At 34.2% G+C, this 15,633-nt stretch overlaps 1 protein-coding gene across 1 annotated transcript; it reads right to left on the minus strand.

Annotated features, from left to right (window-relative positions):
- Nucleotides 1-5,047: 5,047 nt before the first annotated feature.
- LOC108330388 (PKS-NRPS hybrid synthetase cheA-like) lies at nt 5,048-6,663 on the minus strand. The gene is made up of 2 exons (XM_052870202.1): nt 5,426-6,663; nt 5,048-5,273 (listed from the first exon to the last, which is right to left on the minus strand). Exons 1-2 carry the CDS (start codon nt 6,661-6,663, stop codon nt 5,048-5,050), a joined length of 1,464 nt encoding a protein of 487 aa, XP_052726162.1.
- Between the last annotated feature and the right edge of the window lie 8,970 nt (nt 6,664-15,633).

Below are 15,633 nucleotides of genomic sequence, written 5' to 3' on the forward strand. Positions count from 1 at the left end.
GTATCGCCTCTACCTTGACCGAGAATTCATGGATGGAATTTTTCGAGACTGATTTCGCAACACCCAAACCCTTTATCCCCAATCCTTATATTCACCCGAAGAAGAGAAAAACAAAACCTATCAACTTACCTCCTCAAGAAGACGACCTTCAGATGTACCTCCTCAGCTTTCTTTGCCCCCAACTGCAATGATGAAGAAGAACCCAACTGCTTAAAATTTCATTTATAAGAGATGACGAAGTAAGGTTCAACCAAATTAAACATACTTAATCTCATTTTAAAAATTAAACAACCAACGTGGTAGAGAGTTAAGATGGAAGCTGGCATAAGAGTGTCCTTGTCGTTTGCCACATCACACAAAAGTTAACGCCGTTCATTTTTAAGGAATAATAGTAAGAGTTTCAAAACTATGAGGACTAAAAGCCATCAAAGTTTCGAGTAGGGACTAAACCCAAAATCGTGTGATACTTAAGGGACGAAAAACATATTTAACCCATATTAATTTAATGAAATAATTATTAATTTAATTAAAAATGTTTTTGTTAGAAATGGTAAGAACACGAGGTGCATCTTTTAGTTCTCATGGAGAGAGTTCTCAAGGAGAGAGTTCTAGAGGAGAGAGTTCTGCACAGGGTGAAGGTAGGAGACGACCTACAGCTTTGGTTCGGAGAAGACGTGCAACTTCTATTTAGGATGACTCTATAGTCGAGGACTGAGCGTTTAAGGAGGAGGCATATCAAGCTTATGAGGGTCCTATTCAGGAGGAGGCATTTGAGGCCCCTGACGATGATAATGAGGAGGAGGAACATGTGATGCATCAAGGAGGATGCATAGGAGCAGATCCGTGAGTCTGGATGAAGCAATCAGCTCTGCTGCAATTGAAGAATCAATGGAATCGTGCTGGAGAATTTGTAGCAGAGAATGCTCTCTGTGTTGGCTGGATTAAGTGGAATGTGTGTAGCGGATTGAAGTGATTAGATGAAGTGAAATGGAAGTTGGCTTGAGGGAATGGTAGGCTATCTCAGGCGGCTTCCACAATGGAAGAAGATAGCAATGGAAAAGCAAGCAAGCAAAGAGGACTTTCGGATGAGAGAAATTTGCAAAGTGCAGAATTCATCTTCTATATATTTCCAAAAGTACAATACATGCTTAGCCCAGGAGATTATATAGCTAAATCTCAAGTCCATGCAATGCTTATGCATGTGAGGTAAGTAGATCCATAAAATACGGATCAAATGCCACCTCACCCACATGTGCAAAGTGTGATTGATTTCTAGAAGCCATATTATTCACGTGGCTTATTACATAGGCGCATAAGGAAAATTAAAATAAGCTAATACTACCCCTTAGGCTACTATGCACACCCCCCATGTGCCAAAGTCCACTTTTACCCTTCTCCATGTTTTGGCATCTTAAAAGCATCTTCTAGATCTCCAATCTTCCATCCAAAGATAGCAAAGAGGGTTTGGCCTTTGGGAGAGTACTCATCTTGTAGCTTCTTAATCATCCCTCTTGTGATAGGCCCAATGGTGCTAGGCCTTCTTGTATCAACATGTCGATGTTCCTGACATAAATGAGGAGGATAGCGGTGGATTTCCTGGAGGTCCACGTGATGTTTCATTGTTGACACACTATGTTCAACATGTTGCTTATGGTATTTCGCAGGGCCGGGTGAGTGCATAACTTAAATTTTAATTATTAAGTTTTTTTCAAATACAAATGATATTAAATATTTTTGTGTAGGATCGAGGGGATACTGAAGTTGATCTCCCATGGTAAAAAAGTTATTAAGTTAGGACTGTGCGCCGAAGGAATTCAACACATTGTGTTGAATTCCTCTTTAAGCCTCTCACATATATTTGCTATGATTACATTGATAAAGGCTTGTTGCTTGGTTTCATAGAGAGATGGCACTTTGAGACGAGTAGTTTCCATCTCCCTATAGGGGAGATGTCGATCACTCTTGACGATGTCTCCACTTTACTTCACCTCCCAGTACTGGGACAATTATGTGATTTAGAGGAGTTTGAGTTTGAGGAGGCTCATACAACCCTTGTAGACCTGCTCGGCGTTGATGGTGGCACAACTGGTGCTGAGATGGAGGATGCACGTGGTCCGAAAGTTAGACTCAACTGGCTCAGAGAGATATATGTTCAGGGACTATGCTACCAGAGCACATCTGTTGCATCTAGTAGGATGCACGATTTTTGTAAATAAAAGTGCCACTTCTATATGCGTGTCTTACCTACTATTACTTAGAGATGTACACGCGTGCGGCAGATATGCTTGGGGTGTTGCTGCACTCGCCCATTTGTATGACCAGCTCGGGGATGCGAGTCTGGCTTCCACGAAGCAGATGACTGGATATCTAACTTTTTTTCAGGTACAGACATATACCCTTAACATTTATTTGATGTACTTATTTCCATGTTCAAAGACGAAAGATATTTAATTGAATAATTGCATTTTTAGAGTTGGATATACGAGCATTTCCCTAGCATGGGAAGGAGGGAGTTGGTGTCTTCTTATGATGACACCACACCACGTGCAGCTAGGTGGCAAAGCCCTCGGCAGAGTTCGAATCTTGCAAAGATTCGGTCGCAGTTGGATGACCTGACATATAGTGGAGTTGTATGGCACCCATATGAGGGACATCGGGGCATTCGTTCATTCTTCAACATCTATATGTATTCTGGATGGATTCGGATTGGTGACACCCTTTCCCGTCATTTGCCTGAGCGTGTGATAAGGCAGTTTGGGTTATACCAGGAGATTCCACGACCACCCACTGTCGTTGCAGATGCAGATGTAGTCACTGTTGATTATCCATGGTTGCACTTCATGAATCACGTTATTATGAATGTGAGACAGGCATCCTACTCTTCTGAATGTGTCGATGGATACATATAGTGGTTTAGGAGGGTTTCACATCCCTATATTATTCCTGCTCCACCTGACACGGGACCCGCTCTTGGGCCTACACAGCTCCCCGATGTTCCACAGGAGGCACAACCCCATTGTAGATCCTCTCCACCTTCACCATTTGGCGTTGTGGTATGTTATTTTTCATTTCTTATGTTATTAAATTTTCTTAACCATGTTTTTTTATTTGTTTGATATAATTATAATGCAGGCTAGATTTAGGCGAATGACGAGAATGTTACAATCGTTGATATCGTGTCGTCATGTGACCGAGGGTACTATTGCACATCAGGTGTTAGTGGACCTGCTTCAGATTGCTAATGAGGGAATCGACGAATATTCTCCGACTAGGAAAGGACAGAGGCATGTGCGTGGTAGACGGTCGGCATCTAATTGATAGGACTTTGTATTTCATTTTTTAACAAGTTATGACTCACGAGATTATGTGTTATTTGAGATACACTAATGTTTACCTTAAGTGTTCGTTAAATAATTTTCTTTTCCAAAATTTGGCCTTAAGTAAATTATTACATTTTGTATGTTTTACATTGTTAATGTAGCTGTACTTTTTAATTTTAACAAGTGTATGATAATGCATTTAATATTTTAGCATTGTTAATGTAGCTATACATTTTCATTTCTTAAAATTTTTTGTATTTCCTCAATATAAAATTTAGATCGCATAATTAATGTTTCCGACAATTAAACATTTATTATTGGGGTTTATATCGAGCTCGTATTAATGGTATTAATTATGTTCCATCACAGTCAGTTGCCTGGATTTCAAAATCATTGGTTCACAAAACTTAAAATTGAATTTACACCTTAACAAAAAGTAATGGTGTATTTTTACATATCTTCATAAATATCACAAATCACCCAAGTCAACATAAGATATCGTTACGCCCATCAACTTTGCAAATGCTTGCATCATACTAGTATAAATAGATGACCACGCTCGTGCCTTAGGATAACAGTGGGTTGAGGAGATGATATTCACCATGGGCAAAGGACAACCTTCTTGTAACTTAACCTACCATAATACAAATTAGAATAGTTAATTGAGTCATAAGTATATTTCAAATGAAATCACAAAATAATATAATTACCTGCACGAAATGACATCCATGAACATGTCCTATACAAATTAACTGATGTTGAGTTATATCAGAAGGTGGTGTGGAACGTAGTGGGAAGATAGTATAATTTTGAGATGATGACATACACACTAAGATGACATTATATCGATTAGCAATTGCATAACCAATGTCTGGTAATGTCTGGTAATGACATCCACTTATTCCTCTTAGCCTGTTATGAATAAAAGAAGATGTTAGATAAAATAAATATAATAAATAAAATACATAAAACAAGAAACACTTACCGTCGACTGTGACTGTACCAACAAAGAGTTCCTCAGATCTTCTATTCTATCATACCCTCCTACTAGGCTTGCGTATTCATCATGCCATTGACTGAGTTCTTTGTACAAATCATTTCTGATAACGGGTCATGAATCTTCTTTGAGTCCCAACGATGCAGCAATGCATCTATATCCATAGTGACCATCAGTCACAACATCAACAACATCCACAATGAAGGGGTGAGTAATAGAATGAAATTGGTCTATCATTGAAACTCTCTTTTTCTTCACTACATTTGGCTTTGATTGTAATTTACTTTCACAATTGAAGATTATATGGTTGAATGAAAGGCATCAACATACTCAAAATATGATGGATCCCGCGTAGTAGACCTTTCTCTTCGTTGAACTTTACTTTTTTTAGAAACATTTGTCTTGACTTTATGTAATGGAGGGACCATTGATGTCAATGTAGGACAAGTAATGTCAAGTAACTTCTACTTGATGGTGACTTTACCTCCAATGTCAACCTCATTGAATAGTTCTTCTACTTGTTTCAACTCATCTTTAATGGATAACTCGGGCTCGGTTTCATTTAATTCAACATTTGAGAAATGCAATCTTCGCCACATGATATGAAATTCACCTAAAGAGATCAATCCAACATCATACCATGCTAATTCACATGCACATGGGACATCAAATGTACATCTCAATACGCACCCACACTTTGATGAGTCCAATCCTATCTGCTGAACTCTTTCTAATTCCTTAGCAATGAGATCCAATGCATAGAGACACGCCCAATAAGTTTTCGATATCTGTATCCTTTAAAAGGGTCACTCGTGAGCCACAGACTTCTTTCAAATGATGCCTTAATCTTGTTGTGTTGTAGGATAACGACGTTATGACTACTATCCCAACAAGAACACAAATCACCCATACTATTGCCCAAAACTTTCTTCAAACTCCAATGAGCATACTCAACCCTGAAATAAAAAAAAAACCCATCAACAAGTGCAAATAAATGTTTATCTACAAAAAAATAAATAAAATAACATTACAACATACCTATTTGTGGTTGTGTTCCCTAAAATGCATTACTCTGTTAGTCCAAAACTTTACAAAGTAAGTACTGTACAGAATAATCCAAGTCTGATTCACATATTCAAAGAACAAAGGCCATGAACTGCTCGCATATTGAAAACCATTCACATACTCAACAAACAAGCTCTCATCAGCACAATCCATCACATTTTGCCATGCATCCATCAACACATCCAAAACCTCAGTAGAATGAACTAACATTTTGCATTTAGCTTTAACATTTTTAAGGATGTGGAAATGACATAACATCTTATATGACTCGTGGAATACATTTGAAATAACATTCATCAAGGCCAAGTCTCGGTCAGTGACAATGACTTTAGGACCAGCTTCAGATGTTAAAAATAAACCTTTCAGCTTTTTCAAAGCCCATGTGAAATTACTCTGTCGTTCAGTAGACAAGAAAGCAAATGTTGTAGAGAATTTTAACCCTGTAGTCATCATGCCCACAATCTCAAGCAACGGAAGTCTATATCTCAAGCAACGGAAGTCTATATATGTGGAATTCATAAAAAATACAACATTAAATGAGTTTAACAATTTCACCGCATCAAGATGTGTCCAAAACAGGTCAGTAACAACCTCTGAATCGTCGGCACACCTACTCCAATGAATGTACTTATCCCAGTCCAACAACATCATAAGTTGTTGTAGTTCAGTTCTGGACCCTCTCAATGATCGTTTATACGTTTGCCTTGCGTTGTAGATTTGTTTAATCATTGTGATATTTTGATCATTATTTTGTTTGAGGGTTAATAAAATATTTGCAGGTGTAACTTTACTCTTTGTCATATCAACTAGTAATGATTGCTCACTCATATTTAACCTGCCAGCATAAGGATGTCCAACTAAAGTTTCAGCCAACTCATGGTTGTGATGTCCACACATCACCTTCAACACCAATCCATCCCCGTCTGAACATGGTTTACCCTTTAATCTAAACGGACACTCACATTTACGAGTGTCGTATACACTAGGCACCGGATCAGCTTTGTATTTTCGATATTTCCCTCCTCTTTCACATACAAGTATGACGAACGTTTTTCTTTCACGTACACCAGTAGTTATATCAGATTTTACTATTACCACAAAAAATCCTAAATCATAAGGCATCCCTCTTACCCAATCAATTAAGTGCTCCCGTGAACGAAATATTTCATTTGTGATAAATTTATTTGTCAAATCTTCCTCTCCAACTTTGCTAATGAATGAAGAGAAATCGGATATTAAACTAGAACCAACTTGAGAATCCATATGAAGATATTCATCCATTTTAAACAATAATCACCTGTAAAATTATAATAAGTCTTATTAATATAATTAATAATTAATCAAACAAATATAAAAATATTAATATAATAAAATTATATATTTCATATAATTAAACTAATAAATATTTTTTTATATAATTATAAAATTGTTAAAGAATACAAAAATCATATATAAAAAATATATATTATACAAAAACATTAAAACAAAAAACTAATTATATATAACTTGTAAAATACAAAAAAATATAAATATAAACTAATAACAATCTTCAAAAATACATTATTAAAATACATAAAAAATATATTAAAAAATAATACATCAAAACATATAAATTACATTATTAAAATATCTCCAAAATTAATATAAAACTATAAACTAATAAAAATAAACTCGAAAATAAACATATAATCTTTAAACGGATGTGAGCATCCGTCAGCGAATGTCAACATTCTTTTAAGGAAAAACGAATATCGACATCAGTTTTCCCTTAAACGGATGTTGACATCCACTGACGGATGCTCACATCTGTTTAAAGATTATACGTTTATTTTTTAAGGTTTATTACGCACCGTCACGACGAATCTCTACACCTTCACCCTGCACCTTCAAGCACCACCACACCACCACCACACACCGATCTTGGCATGGCTGATCAATTGCTTCCACCACTTGCAATCTCTCACTAAGCACACTGAAAGTTCATCACACTCTCACCACAATTCTATGAACGAGAGGAAGAAGTGGAACATGAGAGGAAGAAGAACACAATGAAACAATGAGGGACGAATGATAAAGAGGAAGAAGAGTTGTCGCTTCATACATGTAGAGAGGTTAAAAAACATTAACCCGAAAATTTTACTAAGGGTAAAATAGGAATGAGAAAATAAAGAGAGGGATAAAACAGGAATGGGGTGGTGGAGGGAGCAAGGGGTGGTGGTGGAGGGAACAACACCCCTCAAAACTTGAGTAAGCCCAATTTTACATTTGTGGGCCATGACCAAGCTCAAGCCCATGTAACATGTGAATAAACAGGTGGAAAAAGAAAGACTGATTCTTCCTGCACCACCATAATTTCTTTTCTGCACTCCCGTATAAGAAAACTTCCTATTTTGATCCTTTTGATTATATAATTTGAAAAAAAAAATTCTCGATTAATCTGGAAGCTTTATGTGCCAGAAATTAAAAATAACTTCTGGATTTACAATCCTGAAGTCGTTTCTTTTTTAAAAAATTAGTTTCGAACCGCTGCATACACACGAGTCTTTTTTCCTTTTTTATGTTTATTATATTATTTTATTAAATTATAACATTATTAATAAATTATTTTTATTTATTTTAAACAAATTAGCAATTTAAAAATTGTTTATTTTGAAAGTTAAAAATAAATTTTGGATTATACAATTTAAAATTCATCTTAAAAAGATTAACCACTTGATTATATAATTAAGAAATTATTTAGTTTTCAAATTATACAAATCAAAAGTTTTTTTTATGAGAAAAATGACTTTTCGATTAGATAGTTTTAAAATCATTTACATAATTTGAAAGAAAAAAAAAGACTTGTACAATTCAAAAAAGACATATTCTTAAATATATATATATATATATATATATATATATATATATATATATATTCTAGAATGTATTTTTAAATTTAAAAATACTTTTCAAAATATATAATTCTGTTTATGAATTTACTGGGAGTGCATGAAAAAAAAAACAGTCCGGTTAAATTCTATATTAAATGAGTTATGTTTTTTAGTTTTGATTGAAATCTTATATGGGTCATTTTGACCAAATTACGTGTTTAATCATTTGTAGTTTACAATGATTATAATCATTAGTGGTATTAATTACTCTAACTTATTATATCGTTTAACTTTATGAATTAAATAAACAAATATTTTAAATCACTTTTGATTATAAAAAATAACAAAGTGTTTTTATGAAAACAGATAATAACTCTCTTAGAGAGGATATCTTTGCAATACAAAGTATATTTGAAAAACTTGTGTTTTTTTTCAAAGAAAGCTTACATGTCGCAAACGTAAGAGAAATTAACCGCATAAGAATATGCAATAATGATTCTTCTTTAAATCCTTGTATTCTTCTCTTCATATGGTCTTCTTTATATAGGCTTCTTCGAAAAAGATTTATTACTCGACATTGACTTTCACATAGGTGTGTAACCTTTTAGTACGAGGTCAAATGTTATGTTGCTTTTTCATAGGCAACTGTGTTGCTTGTACGGATACGTCAAATAGAAGACATTGAACAAGCATTCCCATAATGTTTTCCTATCTCTTAATGTTCTTTTAAACCAATGCAAAACTTTTGAATAAAGCTTTGTCCTTTGTAGATCTACACAGATAAAGAGAAAACAACACAACAAGCAAGAAAGTAATATTTGAACATGTATTTAAACGTTAGGTGTTCATTAGTGATTAGCTTGATATTTGTACTATATAACGTTTATGCGAATTTTGTTTAGAGTAACGTACACGTTTAGGATTTGTTTACACATGTATAGCGTTTAATGTGTTATCCTAGATTATTCATTTTTAATAGATCCTATTTCATTAGGTACTATTGTTAAACATCTAAATAAAAGTTGCTAGACGATCTTGTCTTAGCAATCTCTTTGATTAATAAATTTTTTTATACTATTCACTTAGCTTTTTGTACTACATTTGATTAGAAAATTGAGTTTAATTGTTCAATTTTCCTTAGTTTTGATATTTGGGCTTAATCTGACCAGTAATTCTTATTTTAACTAATTTGAATTATCTGAGACTAATTATTTCCATTATTAATTGTAGGGAATTATTTGTAATATTACTTTGGGACATCAAGAGAGTTGCTACGTCATTCTTCACTTGCTACATCAGAATTTTCATTTAAATTAAATTGTCAATTCATTTTTAGGAGTTTTTTTTGACAAATTTAACTTTTTGGGCCGTTTTGGGTCATTTTTGGAGAGACCCATTAGTGGCTTGACCTAGGTTTTAGTGCCCAAAGGGAGGCAGACCTCACTACTCTCCCAAATTCTCTCATTTATGTTTTTGGCTTGTTCTTGGAAAGATGAAAGCTCTCCAAGTTTAGGTTCATCTTCTATTTTCATTTCCTATTTCTTCTTTATTGTATTGAACTCAAATTTTGAATTAATTGTATTCTCCATTTTCGTCTATGCCTCTACACTTCCATTGCTCATTTTAAAGTTCGTTTTCCATTTTGTTCCAACACTCATTTTCGTTTCTGCACTTTGGTTTGTCCTCCAATTCATTTTCCGAGTCTAATTGCTGTGTTTAATTTCGTGTTTTGCTGAATTCCAACATTGGGTATCATTTTCATTTTAGGATTAGGGGTTTTTCGTTTCTAGGTTTTTATTTCTGCAATGGGTTCGTTTTGTAATGTTCCAATTTTGTTTTGAATCTATTTCGAATTTGTTTCAGTTGCGTTTTTATTGTTCCAGTTTCGTTTGTGCATTTGAAGTTCGTGTTTCAAGTTGTTGTTTGTTTTCCCTTGTTGTTCCAGTTCCGTGTTTGCATTTTAATGCTTGGTTCTGTTTTGAATTCATGTTAATGGAAGTTTAAATGATTTGGTTTGTCACTAGCAATGTTGCAGCATTTTCCTTGAGATTTTTTGGTATTAAATGTAAATCTGTTGCATTTTACCTTGCATTTCATTGAATTTGTTGTGCATTGGAGATTAGAACACGCTTAGTGGTCTAATTTGGGTTAATTATCACTTAGTTAATTAATCTATTCGGTATAGGATTGATTAAATGTGTGCAATTCATTTGCTTAATTCGATTTTAGGAAAACTTAATTAATCTTTGCTTAGTTGATTGATTGGTGTTGGAATAGGGTAAGAGCAGTGATTAATTGATTGTTAATCGATGATTGGAAGTGTTGTAACTGAGCTAATGAACAAACTGTCTTTAATCAGTGTTTAATTTGAGTTTTAATCAATGCCTTTCTTTTAACAAAACCACCTTGAAAACTCCCCCTACCAAGTGTTTGACGTGTTGCTTGAACTAATATTTAGTCCTTGAGAGACCACCTAGGGGTCATTCTCCTAGTATATACTGCATTTAATTTCTCATTAATTTGATTCAAGTACGACCTCGATCACTCTTCCTTTTTTATGTTTAACAAACCTTTATGCAAGAACCAAATAAATATTAGAGAATATCAACGAGATAAGATAAATATTGATTAGAGCATTATATGACTTCTATCATGCTACTCATTTAGCTATTATATTAGGCCATAAACATATAAGAATTGATCAGTGCAACTATAGGAATATTGATAAGAGCAAATTTTAGAAAAAATAATCTTGTCATACTAGTCATTTATCTAGTTGTTTGATTTATCAGAGCATAGGAGAATAGAACAACTTTATCATGCTAATCAATTAATTATGATTTTGTATATTCAGAGTAATTATTCATACCATCACATTTATCTAGTTGTTTATAACAAAGTACATAGACATGCTCATCAGAGTGCATATAATGTATCAAAGCATATAAATTTAGTATAAGAAATTGAGATAATGTATCAGAGCATATAAATAATAGATAATATGAGTATGTATGAATGATATATGAGTTTCCATAAGTCATAAATCATTGTTAGGAGCACATGTAAGTAAATGAATGTTTGAGAGTATAAATGCATTATATCAAAGCAAAATATCATAATAACCATTATAATATTAGAGCATGTAAGAATCATGTGAAATTGATGTAAATGTGCATGGTTTCTAAGAATATTTTAAAAAGAAATTATCCCCTAAATGATATGTCTTAAAAAAAAAATTTCACCCTAGACATAAGAATTTTCTCCCCCTAAAAGACATTTTGCCCTCTATTTTCAAAAAGATTTCCTCTTCCTAGACAATATATTTCTCACCTTAAACAGAAAATGTATCAACATAATTTCTTTTGACTTATTTGATAAACATCAAAAGGGTTTGGAAACAACATCATTGCCCGGTTGGAGGAGGATGTGGTGGTGGTGGTAGTGGTAGTGTTAGGTCAAGTCTAGGTGTGAAGATTTGGTTAACTAAGGTGTTAAGGGTATTGATGATTGTGGTAATTTTGACATCCTGTTCTTCCTTATTGGCTTGAAACATTGCAACAATTTTTGGTTCTTGACACACATTGTTGTCAGGATGAGGACATGCATTTGGTTAAGGATGCATGGGGTGGATGTGACTTTTGAGAGGATAATGGTCTTTTATGGAGGGAGCATGGTGAATGGTTGTTGTTGTTGGGTGATAGAGGTTACTGTGCAGACGTTTGGTTGAGGTGAGGGCATGTCAGGTTAAACTATAGGGGTTGGAGGTTTGTTTAATGTAGCCAAAGTATCATTCATTGACACAAGAACTTCCTCTTCTTCAAGAGATCTTCAATGCAAACAGGGAATCGTTTGACGAACACAACTATCTTGATGAACTACTTCATATAAGGCATGCATGACAAAACTTACTAGGAGATGGACAACTTTTGGAGATCAATCTTCAAGGCAACAAGACTTGGGAAGAATTATCTTTTTTTATAGAGCAACATTGCTAGTAAACGTTGGAAGGAGTCATCAAAGTGAAATTAGAGTCATCAAAGTGAAAGGTTGGACATGGCTTCAAGAAGTAGGAACTTGGTGGAGTTTCTCCTTCTCCAAACTCGTCTACTGAATGTTGGTTTAAACTGGCATGGAATGACATAAACACATATGTCTGGTTGAATATACTTTATTGCTAAGTCTGGATAGGGTTGGCCAACATTGGACTTGAGGATGCTGGACGAGTACCTTTTAGCATCTCAACTTTCTAGTTCTTTAATGACCTCAAGTCTAAGCGGTGCGATCTTCTCAAACACAATGAAGACATCCAATATCCTTTTCAATCAATATCGACTTTGATGAAGCAACATCAAAGATAGATTCCTATAGAACTCTAAAGGCATGCAAAGGTCTAAATGTTCAACAAAATTTGGTAGCCTTTTAGACTTTGCGAGATAGAGAGTGACATGTCTAGGTTGGAAGCAACCAATGGTAGGCATCCTTTGAGAGTCTTCCAACGACTACTAAAGAATAACCTTGAGCTCTTCAGAGTCAGTATCCAAGAACTCTACAGGGGTTGAGGAAGAGGTTGGGATGGGAGGCCGAAGAGGTTGAGATGGCAACTGCGAGGGAGGCCGAAGAGGCTGTCATCGAGGAGGATGCCGACGAGGGATCTAGGGAGGAGGGCACCCGAGTTAGCCCTTCCACTATTGGTGACACCATGATTGTTGAAGAGGAGAATAATGATGATGATGAAGTCAACCAATAGAAGGTACTTTTGTAACAAAAGGAAAATTTGTAGTTTGTTCTTTGTTTTCAACCCTTTTGTGTGTTTTTACTTTAGATGCGTGGCCGTGTAGGCTGACAATGTAAACATCTTTTGCTAATGAATGATATTTTTGCGTACCGATTACTTGACTTTTGCGTTTTATTCATAGTTTTACAGAGTTGAATGTACCCTATAAAGTCTTCTTCCACTTAGTGAACTTCTACTACCATGTACTCATCCTTCAAGCCTCCTTTACTAAATAGTAGGATGGTTGCAAAAGATTCTCCTTTGCTCAAGTTAGTGCTCTAGATTTGAGATTCTAGTCAAAGTTGGATTAATTCAAAAAGTGAAGTCAAATATATGATTAAAATAATATTTATAGAACTGATTTGTTGATCATGGGTCCTCACCTAAATAGGTCTCAATTATGAGCCTATTGACTCATAGGTCCAATGGTCAGCTTACCTGTGACGAATTACAATCATTTTTCGCTAAGTTACCTAATGTGAGAATATCTTCAGTAGACAATAGTAGATATCGGTAGACGACACCCTATTTTAGTGAGGAATGTGCTTATCATATGATGACATGTAGTTTTTGATTTGGGAAACATAGTATCTAGTATTCGGTCATTGGTATCCGCTATAAAACATTGAACTTATTTCTTCCGAAGTGTAGTATTTGGTAGTCGATAGATAACTCATCTATTACAAAGTATTCGATAATTGTCATGTTAGTTTTTACTGGTCATAAGACACCTGGTATAAGTACCTAGTAAGTGATATCATGTTGGTGCCTAATTAACTAATTATTTGAAGACTGATATAATCGAAGAGTCTACTACCACATACAAATAAATGCAATGTGATGTAATATAAATTTAAAAAACCCCATAAAAGATTCTCTTCTTCTCTAAAGTCATTAAATTATAAAATTATTAAAAGTGATAGTAAGTTAATTTATCTCATTTCACATTCTTGACTTAAAAATCTTCCTTTGTTCCATTATAATTCCATTGAAAAAAAACCCAAAATAATAACTGTTTTAAACGCATTCTATTTGTATCCTTGGATGGAAGAAAACAAAAAAGATTATTAGCTCAAAATATGACTAAGATTATTTTTTTTAATTTTATTTATTCCCTTTTATCTTGCATTGAATTTTAGCTTTCCGTATAAAAGATTTTAAAAAGACATTATAAATAGTATATTTCTATTGATGAAAATAGTTGAAAAATATAATTTTTATTACGAGTTTATTTACAAAAGATGCTTCAAACAACTTAATCAGTGTGACGATTTACCCGTGTTTCAAAATTTCATCTTAAATTATTCTAGCTCGGTTGATAGACAAATAAGATCTGACAAATGATTATTTTATTGAGTGGTCGAATTTGGAATGATTGGACTTAAGATTCAACCTATTAAAAGTTTAAAAAAAGAGTAATTGCTTGATGAAAACTTTTCATAACAATTTTAAAAGCAAAAATGAAAATAAAAATAAAAGTTTGTTTAGTTTATATAATTATTGATGGTAGTTTTTAACATGTAGATGAAAAGACGAATAGCATACATGACAGAGGTCTAACTAGGAGTACTTATAAGCACAACTATTAAAACCCTGTTCCATAGTTCACCACAAAGGTTAAAAAGGTGTGGAGGAGAAGCAGAAAGAGGCTGAATCATTAGTACAAGAAAAGAGAAAGCAGAAAGAAAATACATGTGTGAGGATAAGAAGATGAAAGAAAGCCAAACAACATAAGAATAAAAAAATGAAGCAGAGACAAAGTACCAAGTACAAAACCACCTCAGTTTTCAACCTCATGATTCCCTTGTCTTTGTATAAGTTCCAAACCCAAGCTTTTGGCGTTTGGCCTTTACCACATGCATCTTATTCTTTCCCTTATATTTCAGACCCATCGCAATGTTGAGACCTAAACTCTCGAAAGCACTGAGATTATGACCCTCAAATAATTGTGAGAAACTCCAAAACCATAACCATATTATATAATATACTGTGTTGAGTTCAGTAGTAGGGTACACCGCGTGCCATGCCATTTCCATGCACACGCAGCTGGCGTAACACTTTCTTTGTCCATAACCGATTGATGCATGATCATGATCATGATCAATATCACAGTCACAAACACACTCCATAACACTCATTATTGCTACCCCAATCATGCACACCGTTTCAACCTTAATGTACCTCAAAGTCCAATTTCATCATCACCATCATTATGATGATCCTTGTACCCAATCATGCCACCACATTTCCTTAGCTAACCCTATAAGTACATAGCCATCATCATGGTTGTTGTTAGTGCCTCTGCAGCAATGGGTAGAAACTCAGAACCATGTTTGATTCGTTGTTGGGAAATAAGAACCCACTTTCTCAGTTGAAAGCTAAGAATCCACCCACTGCTTCAAGGTAAAAACAACCCCTACTCATCTGCAAAGGAAAAAAACAAATCCAATGTAATAATGTCTGTTCTGTATTGGACTATTTTAATATATATGAATCAATAAGGAAACACACTAAATATAACTTTATGATTTATTGTAGTGTTTTATTTTATATATAGTAATAGAAAATTAAAGAAAAATTATATGTTGAAAATTAAATTAAATTTGG

This window comes from Vigna angularis, chromosome 11 (assembly GCF_016808095.1).
Source record: "Vigna angularis cultivar LongXiaoDou No.4 chromosome 11, ASM1680809v1, whole genome shotgun sequence".
Classification (NCBI taxonomy): domain Eukaryota; kingdom Viridiplantae; phylum Streptophyta; class Magnoliopsida; order Fabales; family Fabaceae; genus Vigna; species Vigna angularis.